This window comes from Coffea arabica, chromosome 2c (genome assembly GCF_036785885.1).
Source record: "Coffea arabica cultivar ET-39 chromosome 2c, Coffea Arabica ET-39 HiFi, whole genome shotgun sequence".
In the NCBI taxonomy this organism is placed as follows: Eukaryota; Viridiplantae; Streptophyta; class Magnoliopsida; order Gentianales; family Rubiaceae; genus Coffea; species Coffea arabica.
In genome coordinates, this window is record NC_092312.1 from 12,902,072 (window position 1) to 12,918,630 (window position 16,559).

The window sequence follows — 16,559 nt, forward strand, 5'->3', positions numbered from 1 at the left end:
GTTTGGGTTAGATCTGAATAAAACCTCACTCGGAAGACGAAGCCAGCAGTCTTTCTTATCATGATTACATTACCAGTCCAATGGCAAAAAGGGTATCCAATGGCAAGATGGTCAAACGGCACCCCAAACAAAAATACCAGCCATATAATCTTGAATCTCCACCGTTCAATCGCTCTGCACATGGCTGGAGAATTACGAAAATACTCACACACTGAAGATGCCAACGAGTGACCACGGAACACTGTTCATAACTCTATCCGCCCTTTTATTCTGCTGGGATTTACTTGATCTTGCCGAATGGATGGTAGATTATAGATTTATTTTCTTCCATTCCAACAATTCGAATCAGGGTTTTTCTTTTCTAATTTTTCAGGCCTCAATTCGACATATTATTTTTTTCATTCATTCCCTTTCAGGATCAATCATAGTCTTTCAAATTTTATTGACTTTATAGCTGAATTCCCGTTTTATCTAAATGTATAAAAGATGCTAGCCGCACGCTTATCTTACTACATCTAAAGCGAGAGTGTCATTTAATGTATTCCCTAATCTAATCTTGGCTCTGTTTGGATCCCCTGTTTTTTAAATGTTTTTCAAATACAATAAAAATTTTTAAAAAGTACTCTAAAAACTAATTTAAAAATTAGTTTAATTTTTTTAAAAAAATTTTAAAAATATTTTTCTAAAAATATTCCAAAATATACTCAAAAAATAAATTCTGCTGCAGCAAAATTTTTCAAAAACACCCCCCAAAACAGCTAATTATTTTTAAAGATAATTATATCATTTCAACTACCTATCTCACTGTAGGCTACATCTATCCTATATTTGTTGAATTAACCTGGGTTTTAGCATTTAAATATTCCAAAATACTACTATTCTCATATGAATTATGAAATAATTATTCACGCTTCAATCTTGTACATATATAGTTCCAGACAATAAAAAGTAATCTGTGGAATTCAAGGACTAATCGAAGAAATGCACCCTCAAAGGTCAAAACCAAGAAATTAGTAGTAATATTTTTCAGAAAAAGAAAATCCTTTTGGTAATTTGCCAAGGTAAAATTTAAGAGTCGTAGATGTGGCAAAATTTGGTCTCTACGGTCTAGGAGACCAAACCTGCCTCAAGCTTTTACAGTTTGCAAATTCACTTCTTTCTCTGCTTTCCTCTTTCTTCCAGGGGACCGCCACTATATAATGCTCAAGTCTTCTGGAAGGTAATACTATACCGTCTCAATCTTCGCTTTCCACACTGTTCTATCCAACCAAATCAACCTCCGTTCAAATCGATACAAAATCTGTATTTTGATTCGACAAATTTAGCCAATTCCTTAAACCTTAACCTTCATCTTTTCACACAGTCACGTAGTTAAATTAAGCAGTAATTTAGAAGCTCTGAAGTAAGATGACCGAGAATTCCGACGAGGCCAAGGACATAGATGAGCTCTACGAGTACGGGGCACGCCTCAATGAAGCCAAGGATAAGACTCAGGTGCCCCCAACTTCTCTCCGATTTTTGAATTTTGGGGTTTTAATAATTTGCTGCAAGATTGAATTTTGACTGCGAATTTTGGTGATTGATATGAATGTGGTGTTTGTTAGCATGTGGAGGATTACGAGAATATAATAAAGGCGGCAACCAGTACCAGCATTAAAGCTAGGCAATTAGCTGCTCAACTGATCCCCAGGTTCTTCAAGTTTTTCCCAAGTCTTTCGGTCAGTGCTGTAGATGCCCATCTTGATTTATGTGAAGCTGAAGAACTCGGGGTCAGCGTTTTCTTAATCTTAATCTCATCTTTTTTTTTTCGAAATTTTCTTATTGATGATGATATTATACAATTTAAGTATATCTGATAGTGTTCAGTTGTAGATATTGTTCTTGTTGAACTCTTAGGCAGAATCGAGCAGAATGAAGGAGGAATTTTCTTAGTTAATTGCAACAATTATTTTCAGCAAGTACATGCTTAAAGTTGATATATATTTGAATGAAGCAATTTTTCAACTGTTTTTTTCTGCAAGTTCATAAGTAATGGTGGGAAAGATCACAATTTGGAACAGAGGAAGTGGAAAAGATTTAATTTTTTAAAATAGAATTTTAAAATGTGGTCAGCTGCATGATTCTGTTTTTGTTGAAGGCTTAGACTTGGTGCCTTGCTCAATTTAGCAGATATTCATTAGTTTTAAACTTTTTTTTTAATAGCCTGATACTACTAAACATCAAGTGTAATGGAACTCAAGCAGCAGCAAGAGAAACAGTATTGAAATGCCTGATCTGTGGATTCCTTATGGTGTAGGACTATTTGGCAAAAAGATCAGGGAAACTATATTGCCTTCTTCATAATTGACTTAGGTGGTCTATTTTCTGCATGATATAGCAGCAACTGGCTGGGGTAGGTGGTGGTTGAGCTTCAGCTTGTGTGTTTGGAAGATGGAGACTTTTATGATCTTGTTGAGGCAGAAGATAGATTTTATCAGTGCCGTCGTGTGCATTATCATGGAAGCTTTTGCAGTACTTTCTTTAAAGGAGTCTGTTCTTGTTCTCGTATAAAAAGTTCCAAATAGTTGGGAACCTGATCTATGTGTAAGATGGATACAGAATGAAATGTGGTGAACATCCAAAAAAATTCTTCTCATTCCTCAGGCTTATTACACCCTTGATTCCCTCCTGAGGATGCCGTTTTCAGATCCTTTAGCTGGCAGCATTTCACTCATGCGTGTACCTGCAAGTGAACAGTCTGATATTGATATGATTGTTGACACCCAAATTTTGTTGGTGTACCTTGCTTTTTAATGGTACACATCCACCATTCACTTGAGAAATTAGGGAAGTGGAGGTTGTTTGTGAATAAAGAGAAAGCCATGTGGAGAAAGAGGATTTGGTTTTCAATTAATGGGTTTTGAGAGAGGAGGATCAACATCTAAAGAAATCAACATTATTTGTCAGTTAATAGATTGGAAACCTTCAGGAATGGATGGGAGGAGTTTAAACAACATATGCCAAAATGAATAAGCACGCCTCTCCATATTTTACCCACCAAAATGCTGCATGGCTAAGATCTTTGGGTAATTGGCATCCTGCAGCCTATTTCTAAAAGTAATTTGCTGTATCAGGAAGATATACATTTTTTGCAAGCATACATGCTGAGTCTGTTGAGTTGCAATTACTTGTTAGTGCTGAAGATAGAAATTGGCTTGGGTTGCATGTAGGAAGTTATCAGTGAAGATACTATAACAGAATGAACTGTTTTTCTGTGGAAACATAAATTGGTGTCTGATGCTGCTATCTTTTAGGCTTGCTTTTTTCAGTCACGTAACAGATCATGAATGAATTCTCCTAAAAGGCTACATGTCAGTGGCTCTGGTAATGAGAATGAAGGGACAATTAATCAATTGCAACATTTTGAGAGAATAGGGCTCATGATCCACATTGTAGGCGACTGATATGATGTTCTGAGAAGCTTCGAGCTAGATCAAAGATTTCTTTTAGAGTTGGAACATCTGCATGAGGTAGATTAGCGGGATTTGCATTAATGTCCTTTTGCATTAATTTTGGTAGCATAGAGAAGGAGAGGAACAACAAAATGTATTGAAGGAGTTCAGAAGGCACAACAACAAGAATGTGACTCTGGAGAGTGGAGAAAACCTTTTATAATGCTCAATGTTCATTATCCTATTCAACATATGCTTAGGAGTTAAATTTTTGGGTGATCTGCCATTGTATTGCTAGAATAGCAGGTGATTTTTATTTCTTTCAATTTTTTTGTAAATGGGCTGCAAACCTTGCTGCAACCCGTTTTCTTTCCTTATTTTGTTTCATGAATCATGAGAAAGGTTTAATTGACTATCCATGAGCACTTGTCCATAAATTTGTTAGTTTTCAATATCAGATTCTATTAAACATTCGTGTGGTATCTGATGTGTTTGAAAAGTGTCGGATACGTGAAGTAATTTTGACTTGCTGTTATGGATACGGTTAAGAAGTCTGGGCAGCTTCTACTTACTCTCTCTCTCTCTCTCTCTCTCTCTCGCTCTCTCTCATACATGCACAGAGATTATATGAGCACACACTCATTTAGTTTGAAAGTTCGCATACAGGTAATTTTCCTTTTGCTTTGAAAATATTGTCGGGTTTGTTCTTTGATATGATTTGATGGCCTCTATAGTGGTTCTTATTTGCTTGCATATGATGAAATTTGCATAAGTGAATCTAAACTTTCTTCTGTAATCTCATAGTGCTTGTATGAACTGTGATGACACTCTTTTGTATTTGTTCCTAAATATTGTGCTTTTGATTTCCAATCAAATCTTGCAGGTTTGCGTGCAAGCAATTCGTGGACTTCCTCTTTTCTGCAAAGATACACCTGAACATCTTTCTAAGATTGTTGATATTCTTGCCCAGCTCCTAACTGCTGGTAAATTTGTTTTTTGTTCTTGCCCAGCTCCTCACTGCTGGTAAACTAGTTTTTGTATTTGAACTTCCAGTTGTCTTTAATGTTGTTCATGTCTGATCTAAAAACATGGTTGATGCTTGTAGAGGAGAATGTTGAGCGCGATGCAGTACATAAGGCTCTTTTATCCTTATTGAGGCAGGATGTTAAAGGTACTATTGTACGATGCAACACAATACTGATTGTATTGTGCTTTTGATTTCCAATCAAATCTTGCAGGTTTGCGTGCAAGCAATTCGTGGACTTCCTCTTTTCTGCAAAGATACACCTGAACATCTTTCTAAGATTGTTGATATTCTTGCCCAGCTCCTAACTGCTGGTAAATTTGTTTTTTGTTCTTGCCCAGCTCCTCACTGCTGGTAAACTAGTTTTTGTATTTGAACTTCCAGTTGTCTTTAATGTTGTTCATGTCTGATCTAAAAACATGGTTGATGCTTGTAGAGGAGAATGTTGAGCGCGATGCAGTACATAAGGCTCTTTTATCCTTATTGAGGCAGGATGTTAAAGGTACTATTGTACGATGCAACACAATACTGATTGTTTTTCTGTCTCTACTTTTTACTGGACAGTCAATACAGAATAGAATGATATAGGTCTCAAACTTTCTATTCTATTTGATTTGAGAATGCTACATCTTTCTTTGATATGTTTCAAAGCCTAATTGGTATCCAAAGATGGACCACAGGTTAGATACGGTTTCAGGATATCAGCTATTGGTGTAGCTCTTGATCGGTCTATGGTTACTGAAAATGATAATCACATTTAAATCCTTTTTTAGTTTTATTCGGTCCGAAAAAATACTAATCAGGAATAGAACTGCCTCCAGGATTTGGTTTGGTGACATACACTGAAACTACCTTCTTGAATTTGGAGCCTCATATTTATGTTTTCATAGTGTAGATGTTAGAATGATGCCACTGGACTAGCTTTAGAGGGTGTAACATTGTGCTTATACCTTGATGCTTTAGTTTCTATTTGTTTTCAGGATTCCTACTTTTGCTGTATATGAGTGATTGTATCCTTATTTTCTTGTGCTATGTAGAGAACAATCATGTGAAGTACAAGCTCATGAGTGATCACTTGATAGAGTTTATTTCTTTAAACAAGTACACTTTGGTCAACTTCTGACTACCATATATATATATATATATATATATATATATATATTATGTGAGAAAAACATACTCCAATGCTCAGACTTTAGTCGTTTGTCATGCTTCTTTGACTGTTGTGCCTGTAGATTCCACTTTTCATTGCAGTGGTCGAACTCAAGTCATGTAAGCTCCAAATTTTGTTGGTTGAAATACATGACTCTGTAATTCTATGTCGATTAGGTTTAGCTTGGTATTAGCATTCTTTACATTATATTATCGCAGATTGGTGTTAAATCTTACAACTTAGGATGAATGTCAGTAGGTTATGGTCCACTTTTGTTCAGTTGTCCATGGTTGTTCATTGTAATTTACGATTTTTCTTTTGTTTTTTGTGGGGTGAATATAAAAAGTTCTTGTTGCACTGTGAACATTGCCACTTAAACTGGCTTGATCAGCAGGCAAACGTGTATCAATGATTGGTTTCCTTGATCAGAAGGCACATGTATATGAATGACTGGTTAGCTGATACATACATATAACATATGGCTTTGACTTAATATATATGTTTCACTAGAAACTTCAATTCATACCTACTAGAACTTTGGAGTATGGCTCATGGCTATTAGAGTCTTAGGCTACACATTACAAGATGCGGTGATTGTTCCATTAGTTTGGGAGCTTTTCTCATATCATTTCACATTCAATGATAAAAAAACTCAAGCAAGGGTAATTGCTATGACCAATTCACATCAGAGTGATACCACTATGTTCGATGGTTTTGTAACATTGCTTGTTTATGTATCTTTTTATGAATATATTTTAAATGCTGTTTTAGTTTTTTTTTTTTTGGGAGAGAGGGGGGGTGGGGATTCCATATTATACTAGCACCTTGTTTGGGTCTTCGGTGATCCAGAGGTATTGTCTTAGAATTATAGAGATCATGCCGTATGTACAATCTTTAATCCATTGGTAAAAAGGAATCCCATTGCAATACTCTGTTTCCGTCTAATAATTTGATATGTGGTCTTCTATCTTCTATATTTCCTTCTAATCTTAGCCTTTTTGGGGTGGGTGAATTGTTGTGTTTGGTTGAATCACTGCAATGGTTAACCACCACTCAAGATTTATCAAGTCGGTAAACTGAACTTTCTTTTGCAGCTTCTTTGACAGCCTTATTTAAGCACATTGAGAGTGTTGATGAGCAGATGACTGATGAGAATCTTCGAGAGAGAACCTTAAGTTTTATCAGAGACAAGGTTGGGTGAAAATTACATGGCTCAGTATATGAACTTTGCTGCTCTTTTTGGTTTTATATTTAATCAACATACTTTATTTTAGGTATTCCCTCTTAAAACTGAGTTGCTGAAGCCACCAGAGCTAATGGAAAGACACATGACTGATTTGATTAAAAAGGTACGTCTCTCTGTGTGTATTAATCCAATTGCTCCTCTGTTGAACCATAGAACTTTCAGTTTGCAAATTCCTGCCAAGCATGCAGCATTGATTATTAACTGCAATTCTTCTTTTAGACAAATTTTCTGTTTTATACCTATGGAAATTGCTGATATGTCTTCGTGTTGATGATTGTAATGTTTTCAATATTAACAAAGGAATTTGCTAGGTGAGGACGAATAAGGGTGCTTATTGCAGAGCTGGTAGTCTGAATTGTTTGATATGATGATTTAAAAAAGGAAATAAAGGGTAAGAAACTGATTAGTTCTTTTTGCAGAGTCTACAAGATGTGACGGGAGCAGAATTTAAGATGTTTATGGATTTCTTAAAAAGTTTAAGCATATTTGGAGAAAAAGCTCCTCCTGAGCGTGTTCAAGAGCTCATTGAGATCATTGAAGGCCAAGCTGATCTTGATGCTCAGTTCGATGTAAGCAATTGCTCATTACCTGATGACATGGTTGACTCTTGCTGCAACCCCCCCCCTCCCCCCTTCAAAACCCATCTGAAAATAAATGAAAAGTTCCCTCAAAACAAGCATTCCAAATAAATATATGTCATTTATGGGCAAGTGTTATTATAATTTTTTTTGTTATTAATAATTTTTTGGGCTGACCATTATTAAGATCCTTAAGAGTGTGAAGAGCACATCAACTTACCATATTCATATTTACAAAACTTGAGACATGATTTTGTTGCCATATGTACATGGATGTCATTCACTGGAAGCAGATAATCTTCTTGTAGACTTCTTTGATCCTTTTTCAACCGCATGGTTAAGGTTAACCTTTTTGTCAGATTGATGAAGAGAAGATACCATATACAATGCTTTCGAAGTGCAGGGGATCTTCATCGCTATGTTTGTCTGGTAGTTGAACTTAAAGATACTACCATAGCAATCTAGTGACTTAACAGAGTCCTGTCTACTATTTTGCTACTTGTATGCGATATCCAAATGCAAGAAGAAAAGGCTAACTCTTACAAGATGGCTTCTGCCAAACTACTGCATTGCTGAAATGTTGTCATGTTATCTGTAGTTTATTGGGTGGGTTTTACATTTCACATGTTCTTTTCATCCTACGTTAAATTTTCCTTTTCCCTGTGGACATTTTTGTCATGATGCCATCTGAATCTCACTATTTTTCTCATATAATTAAGCTAGTTTTGTAACCAAGGTTCTGACATTTTCAAGTGAAACTCTTGGCCATGCATAGAAGCAATAATTCTTTCTTGTTCCCTTCCCATCTTATGCACCTATGCTTGGTTTTGTAGTATAATCTATCTACAGCAATTCTTGAAATGATGGCTTCTAAAATGCAGGTTTCAGATGGGGATCACATTGCTAGGTTAATAGCATGCTTGTTTATGGCTATCCCATTTTTTGAGGTTTGTGCTATTGTTTACCTTGATGGCCCTCTTGAGTCAATTATAGACTGGTCTGTTGAGCTGAAATACTGTTTCCCATGCAGAGGGGTGCATCCAATGGCAAGTTTCTTAATTACTTGAACAAGCACATTTTTCCTGTTTTTGACAAGGTAATTTTGCATTTCCTAATGTAGCAGGATTTAGCTGTTTCATTAACAATGTCTGGCTGTTCATCTGATATTTAAATGCTCTAAGAGGAAATCCCACTACTTTTTTATGTGCCTATAGTGGTTTGTCCTTGCATAATCTGCTGCTGATCCCCATCTTTGCAGTTATTATTTGAGAAATCATTAGGATATGCTGTTGCGGAATGAGATTGCACTTTCTTGTTGCCTGGTTTTCTTTTTGGCTGGTTGGATTATTGAAGTGTATTGCTTGAAGTGAGAAAGAATGAAGTCGAAGTATTTAAAAAACTGTCTTAAGGGGTTTCAATGTTTGTCTGACTTCCAACTCTGTAGCTAGAGTAGAGCAGTTGCGCATAGTTGAGATGGTTAGAGGTGAATGCAGTTTGAACTGAAGACATTCTCTGAGATGCCCTTCAAATAATAGGTCTACTTAGTGGTTTGAATTTGGTCTGGCCTCATGAAATCTGAGCATTCGAGGCACTTGTTTCCAATCAAATTGGCTATTCATTTGTTAAGAGCCTCAGCTTCCATCCTTACATGAGCCTTGATTACTTTACCCAGACCCCTCCAGCATACAGTATTGGTAGCCTTTATCTTCTCTAGTGAATTATTCTGATAACTATATTTAGTGGATTCAGTTAGCTCATGTCATAAACTGATATACAGAAATTCTTGCTGTCATTGAGCGCTGAATAACTTAAGTAGAGGCAGTCTGCTTATTATTCACTTGTCATGACATAATTGCCATTCTTTAAGGACTATACATATGCATCAACCTTTCGATGAAGAGTGGTGACCATGCTGATGAAACAGATTTGTAGTTGTTTGGCATGTTCTGGTTGGTAACTGGGGGAAGTCATGAGCTAAATATATGTTGTTGTTTTGCATGATTGTCTAAGATGGAATAAGAGCACTTTGATGGGCAAATTTATCACCTTATCGCTACGGATATACTTCATGGATTCATTCCCATATAGAAATTCATCAAACATTTCTGCTGTTTACCAATCTGTTTAAACTTACCTAATGGCTATTTGTTTTTTTCACGTCCAAGTATAGATTCCACTCTATTGTTTGAAATCTTCTCTTAAGTTCTTTCTTGGCAGCTTCCTGAAGAATGGAAAGTTGACCTGCTCAAGGATCTTGCTGAGAGTTCACCTTACACCACACCTCAGGATTCAAGACAAATCCTTCCCTCTGTTGTTCAGCTTTTGAAGGCAAGTATATAGTTTACGACTTATGGAAGACTAATTTGTTACAGCTTGTAAAGCACCTAGAACATAATATATGAGACCCAAGCATGGTTGGAAAGAAAACATTTTTTCTTCTCTCCCCAAATGTCTCCCTCTCTGTCTAGCTATATGCATCTATTATAAAGATTTTTATCTTTATACATTCATTGTGGCCACAGTCTTGTTCATTCTGAGTCTTGATTTATTCTCCTCTAATACTAGTATGAGAGGCCTTCAATTTACAGTATGAAGAATGAGTCTATTCCCTTATAACTATGTATAAAAATACTGCTTATTTGATTGATTGGATATTATTTCTTTTTTTCAGAAATACATGCCTATAAGAAAAACAGGAGAAGAGATGAACTTCACTTATGTCGAGTGCTTATTGTATACATTCCACCATTTAGCTTACAAGGTCACAAAGTCTCTCTTTCCTTCAATTTCTACTACATTTTCTCCATTTACACTGCTCATTTTTTTCTTCTTTTCCTTTAAATAGGCACCCAATGCCACCAACAGCTTGTGTGGTTACAAGATTGTGACTGGCCAACCTTCTGATAGGCTTGGGGAGGACTTCTCAGAGTATCATAAAGAATTCATAGAACGGTAGTTTGTTGATTGTAGCAGTACAATATTTTGATCCTTACCTCCCTCCCTCCCTCCCTCTCTCTCTCTCTCTCTCTCTCTCTCTCTTCCCTGTGAATATAATGCATAAACTGGGCAATTGCCTATCATGTATAGTTTTGTGACTTCCTACACGAGGCATGCAATTCAGAATGAAGAGGAAAGATAATTACTAGTCTACTGCATTCAGTAATTGTACAGAATTGGGACAAAATTGCTCAGAAAAGATCAATATCATGTGACAGAGAGCATCAGGAAATCTTCTTTCTGTAGTTAGAAATGTCTTGTAGTCTACGAGTGAAGAGGGACTGTGAGTATAGAGCCATTTATTCTTCAATTTAATTTAATACTAAACTCTAAAATGCAATTTATTTTAGTGCATATATTTGATAACTGTTGCTTTGTGACATCCTTTGACAGTTGAAGCTGAAAATATTCAGTAATTCTTTTCCTCTTCTGCAGAGCTTATATGTGTTTGTCTGTGTGGGTTTGGGCATGTGGTATGAGAGAGAGGGAAAGAGGGGAAGGAGGTTTGAAAGTTGATGTTCATTTGTTTCCATTACAGCTTAAATTGTGTGGAAGAGCTAGCTAGGGCTACCATGAAGAAATTAACTCAAGGAATGGCTGAGCACAACAAAGCATTGACGGCTGCTACTTCTGAGGAAGCAAAGGCCAGCATAGTGAGTTGACCAAGCCAGAGTTAAGAGTTATTTTCTGGATTATTTATGTCTTAGTGTGTCCTAATTGATTTTTCTTTTTCCCTTTGACCAAATTTCAGAAGACACAGAAGCAGAATACCACAACTGGGTTGCGTACTTGTAACAACATATTGGCTATGACACAGGTGAATGGGGATAAAATTCCTGTAGACTCCTGATATAGAAATACTTTAACTAATGCTCTTGACAATTTCTTGATTATGCAGCCACTGCATTCAAAATCACCATCATTTATTGGTGACAAGAGAATTGACTTATCTTGGAAAGAAACTAAGAAACTTTCTCCTCCATCAAACACTCCTGCAGCCGGGTATGTTTGGAACTGCAAAGCTGTCATGTCAAGATTGTCTAGCTCAACTACATTTTTGGTTTAGAGTTTTTGATGTTTTCCGATCATATAAATGTGGACTGTGAGTTATGCGGTGATCATTCTTGAAGTCCTGGTAATGAGTAGTGTGTTATACTTGGGAGAGAATCCTGGGTACTTGAGAAAAGGGTGGAACATTGGCAAAGAAGGTGGAAGCAAATGCACAATAGAGATTCTTTGACATTCACAATAGTAAATAGTTGAAGATTTCTGTTTCTCCTTTCTAAGGTACAGGCATTACTTATAGAAAGAAAGACCTTTGAAGCTTAGTACAATGTAAATATGAATTGAACTGCAGCTCCTGTTTTAAAACATCAAGCTTTGCATGAAAGATTCGAGTGAGGAGGTCCGGCCTGTTATGTGCTTCATCTGTTGAAAGCATGAGATTCTTTATCTCTGGCCATGAAGGATTGCAAGTCATTGTAATGAATAAATCTGGTTTGCCAAATTTCTGGACCAAAGCCATAGCATCAACATATCTCCTTTTCATGTCTCGAGGGCCTCCTATGAATGAAGCTGGAAGGACTACTCGTTGGCCTACTTTTGAAGCTTGGCATTGACCTGTTATAACACTATCCATTACGCCTTGCAGCTGCTCTCTCCTTATGAATTCTTGTTTGCTTTTATAGTAATCCAATCTCTGACTTTCAATTTTGATATACATATCCACAACATATTGCTGAAGTAATCTACCAGTGTTAAGTATGTTTGGAGAATATTTGTCTCTGATCTGCAATTTATAAGCATAATATTCTCGCATTGACACAAATTCACCATTGTTTTCAGGATCATTGGAAACTGAAAGTTACAAAAATAAGGTATAAGTAACTGGTTTCACTATATTATTCTCGCATTGACACAAATTCACCATTGTTTTCAGGATCATTGGAAACTGAAAGTTACAAAAATAAGGTATAAGTAACTGGTTTCACTATATGAAGTTGCATACATTGATAAGATATAGGATCATGTGAGACTAATCGAAGATAATGCGAGTAGTATGTTCTCAAAACAAGTAATTCAGCATCAGTAATTATGTAAGCAAGATGTGAGCAATGCACATAAGTAATGTATAAGACATTTGCATATAGATAATGTATTAGTTATTCATCTTAGGAATACCTTCTTCTTCAGCAGATATCATGTGTTCAGCAGATTTGAAATTGGTGAGGACAGCAGTAGGTTTGTTTCTCTGAACAGATCTTTTTCTCTTTTTGGCATTTTCTCTGACAAATCTTCTGATTCCAGGATGCCAGCCTGTTTCACCAAGTGCAAATAATAGTGGATATTGGAGAGGATCGTAACAGCCATAATAGTACTGGACGAGGTGATCCCTTCCTTCTTTTGTATAAATTTTAATGTGTCTAGCATAACTTGTTCCTGAACTCTCTGTTTCTGTCCAAAGAGCTGCAACCTGAGAAGCTGTTGGATGGTTGAATACTCGTTGATCATTCTGTGAATGTGATTTCAGGACTATCTGATATGAATCCAAATTTGGAACGTTTCTTAGACTGCGCAGAAAACATGCGTATGGATTAGACTTCATGACTTCCATGATCTTCATTACTATACTCTCTGTTAATCTTTCTGAAACTGCCATTCTGTTTTGAAGCTCATGATCTGTATCATGAAAATACAGTTGCAGATATAATCCAGATCCTCCATGTGGAATATGATCTTTGATAAAGTGATAGCTTTGTCCTTGAACTTTGAAGGTATAAATGCCATTTGTTCTCTTGCAAAGTGATTTATCATAGTGTACACCAAAGGAAGTAAAGGCAAACATATTATTATATGTTCTGACATATGTACGAAAGGATAAAGCTTCATCAGAATGACCAGTGAACAATTCTACAAGAATATCTGGCAATTTATTCTCATGGAGAACTACTTGTCCGTCTGAGCAACAGAAATTGGGTGTCTCAGAGTGCATTTTTTTCCCTCCACAGTACTGACAATCAACTTTTGCAGGTAATCTATCTGCCTGATGATTAATAAATTCGAGTGCATGAACTCCATCAACAGGCTGATTACCTATAGATTTAGCAATTAGTTCAGCTAAACTAAAGGTTGGAACTGAACATAAGGAGGTAAAAGAGGAACAATCAGTGATTTGTAATCTGTACCTCTGTTTTTTTCTTTTTGTTATTAATAGCTTTCACTTGTTTCGCTGATGAATGCTTTTTGCCTGAATGATTCAAGTATATATAATTAGAAGCAGAAGCCATAAGCTTTATACATGTAGTGGTAGCAATATGATCAAGGTATTTGTATGAATAGAAGTGGTTTGAGGTTACATAATGCATACTGAAGTTTTCTGATCAACATCAGAAGCAATTAAACAATTTAATATATTTTAATGAGATGGTTATTTGATGGATTTTTTATGCCAAATTAGTTTACAACAATAGTGAGAAATAAGAAACTTGATAGTACACAAAAAATTTCAGAATAAAATGACAACCTCATGAGAATTGTCAAGCAGCTCATATGGTAATTTGAGTTTTTCTATATACAAGATAGTAAATTCAGACCAAAGCTAATAACCTGCAATTCTTCTTGTTTTAGCAGAACAATTATCAGGGACTTGATACAGCTGGTACATTGGGAGGATAGCTGACAAATCTGTTCAAGGTAAAGTTCATGGAATTGTTAGACACAATCGCAGAAGGAATTTTTTTAAAAAGCTCAAAGAACATTTGACCTGAAGTTTGTTCAGCTATTTCTGTCAAGAATTTGTAGCAGTTCATGCATATGAATGATTTATCTGAAAAGTAAACAAGAATACTAATATAACTGATCATGATAATGTTGATGGTTATATATAAGAAGCAATAATCAATGATTAATTTCGAAGCTTAAATCACCTGCATTGTGCACCATGTCAGTAGCTACGCATGTATGTTGTGTACCACAGTTAGAAGCAGATCCTACATATAAAAATTAGAGATGGAGTATTGTATCAGTAGAATACTGTTTATGATTTGAGTAGGAAAGATATATCAAAAACAAAGTACACCATGTACCTTTCTCATAGCTTGAGAAGCAAGAAATCTGTTCCTTTAATTTTCTACCCAACTGAGCAGAAGCTAGTTCATCACTGTTATTTGGAGAGGGAGAAATCCGAATACCAGGTTTTGGAGCACCTATTACAATAGACAGAGTTCAGATTGGTTGCATGAATATTATAAAAAAAATGAAATTCAGATTGGATAACAAACAATGCACAGTCTAATTCACTACAATATAGCAAGAAACACTAATACATATACAACTAAGTTTAGCTGAATTCATTGATTTAAAGTAGATAGAAATGGTACCTGTAAAGTGTTCTGTAAAATGAGAGTGTGAGAATTCACTGCGTGAATCGGCTGAAAGTCAGGTAGAAAAATTTGCAATTCAATATATACAAAAGTAGGGGTTGGAATTCTAAGAAAAGTTGGTAAAGAAAAAAAAATTCTATGACTAACCTTGATTACAACCAATAATTCTATGAACATTCTCATTGAGTTTGGAAGTTTGACAACCAATAGCTTGGATAACTTTATCATTCAAAGCTAGTCATCAACAAAATAAGGGAAATAGACAGGTTATGATAAATATGCTATGCACATACAGATTATGAGAATATAGTAAGAGTTTTTGAATCACTATGTACCATGAGAACATTGTTGAGGAGAAAGGCTACGGATAACAGATGCAGAAACTGGTGATTGAGAAGCTTCTTGAAATTGTTGTGGCAAGGACTTGGAAAGTATTTTCTCCAATTTTTTTCTGTGATAAGCTTCTCTGTTTTTTTTGCGCTGAGCCTGTTTCTCTTCGACAGATAGAGCAGCAAATTTTTCTCTTTTTTTACGATTTCGCTTATCCTTTTTCTCACGAAGTTTATCAGGATCATCCGTTATGGATAGCTTGGAGCAGCTCATGTTTTTTATACATATATACCAAGCAACAAACAAAGATAGACAGAGGAAAATCTATGCGTATGGACAGATATATATTGTTTATATATATATCGATAGATAGGTATATAAGTGGTGATGTGCAAGGAACAAACTATTCAGCTAAAAAGGATGAAGACTATCAGTACAGATGGAATGAGCTATGAACTAAATATATTAAAAAACAATAAAAAACCAGTTGAACGAAGGAAAGAGAGTAGAAAACCTCCATGGAGACAGCAGACGAAGCTTATCAAAGTATCTCTGCTACTGCGTATTATAAGAAATTGGAGCACCTCAGTACAGATTAAAATAAAAGAAATTTCTAGTTGCATGGAACAGCTGAAAAACTCATGTGAAGTAAGTTTGGATTAGCATAAGAAAATACCTGATTCGAAGCAAGCTGTATGAAGCAAGTTGTAAGATGCAAGATGCGCTGTAATTTGCATGTAAACTGGTTTTTTGAACGTAGCAAATTGTTTGCATGAAATCTCTGGTGCCAATGTATTCATCGATGATCAGTAAAAAACAAGAAATATGCAAAATCGAGACAAAGAATCTGGAAATGACAAATATAGCCAACCTTAGGAAGAAAGTGGTCCACAAAATAAGCATCAGAATGACTAAAACAGTAAAAAATAGATGGTAGTGGGAGACAAGTGATTTAACCCCTATGACACATGATTGAACTCTTTGGTCAGAATTGAGGAATAAAGTATATCTCATGTTTATCACATATATGCATATAAAAAAAATATATCCACTTATCACTTATCACTTAATAAATATATAAATTTATCTAGTGGTTCTCTTATATCCACCATAATTCTAGATATTTTTTTAATGCCTATTAGCTTTATCAATTTATCAATTTTTTAAAATAAATATATACATGGTTATCCTTATATTAGAAACCCCTTAAACACAAGTGATGGTTTTTTATATTAAAAACCAGAATACATTTTACTTAAACAATTGATAATATAAACAAAATGTGTTTAATTTGATAATATAAAGACATTTGATAATATTAAACACGTTTTAATATTAAACTTGTCGGACAAAGTTCAATTCATGGTTTAAGTTCAATTCTAAACATTGATTATGATTTAAGTGAAATTACTTTAAAC

The 16,559-nt window shown here is 35.4% G+C and overlaps 1 protein-coding gene across 4 annotated transcripts; it reads left to right on the forward strand.

Annotated features, from left to right (window-relative positions):
* The first annotated feature begins 1,117 nt into the window (after positions 1-1,117).
* LOC113726105 (apoptosis inhibitor 5-like protein API5) lies at positions 1,118-11,685 on the forward strand. 4 transcript variants are annotated; one of them, XM_072074448.1, is made up of 17 exons: positions 1,629-1,769; positions 2,203-3,737; positions 4,315-4,414; positions 4,537-4,602; positions 4,670-4,769; positions 4,892-4,957; positions 6,703-6,800; positions 6,883-6,957; positions 7,274-7,423; positions 8,314-8,379; positions 8,463-8,528; positions 9,650-9,760; positions 10,104-10,193; positions 10,278-10,384; positions 10,968-11,082; positions 11,181-11,246; positions 11,328-11,685. In XM_072074448.1, the coding sequence occupies exons 4-17, from the start codon at positions 4,594-4,596 to the stop codon at positions 11,493-11,495; spliced, it is 1,287 nt and encodes a 428-aa protein (XP_071930549.1). In that variant the 5' UTR covers positions 1,629-1,769; positions 2,203-3,737; positions 4,315-4,414; positions 4,537-4,593; the 3' UTR covers positions 11,496-11,685. The 4 variants fall into 4 exon arrangements, with proteins under 4 accessions (XP_071930550.1, XP_071930549.1, XP_071930547.1 ...); XM_072074446.1 differs by having other exon boundaries at positions 4,537-4,769; XM_072074447.1 differs by having other exon boundaries at positions 1,631-1,769; positions 2,297-3,737; positions 4,537-4,769.
* Positions 11,686-16,559: the final 4,874 nt, after the last annotated feature.

Bases quoted from the DNA above. Each gene is read 5' to 3' on its own strand.
- LOC113726105 (XM_072074449.1), top strand. From the start codon at position 1,408: ATGACCGAGAATTCCGACGAGGCCAAGGACATAGATGAGCTCTACGAG. The intron at 6,958-7,273 runs GTACGTCTCTCT...TTCTTTTTGCAG, and splicing joins TGACTGATTTGATTAAAAAG to AGTCTACAAGATGTGACGGG. The intron at 11,247-11,327 runs GTGAATGGGGAT...TTGATTATGCAG, and splicing joins ACATATTGGCTATGACACAG to CCACTGCATTCAAAATCACC.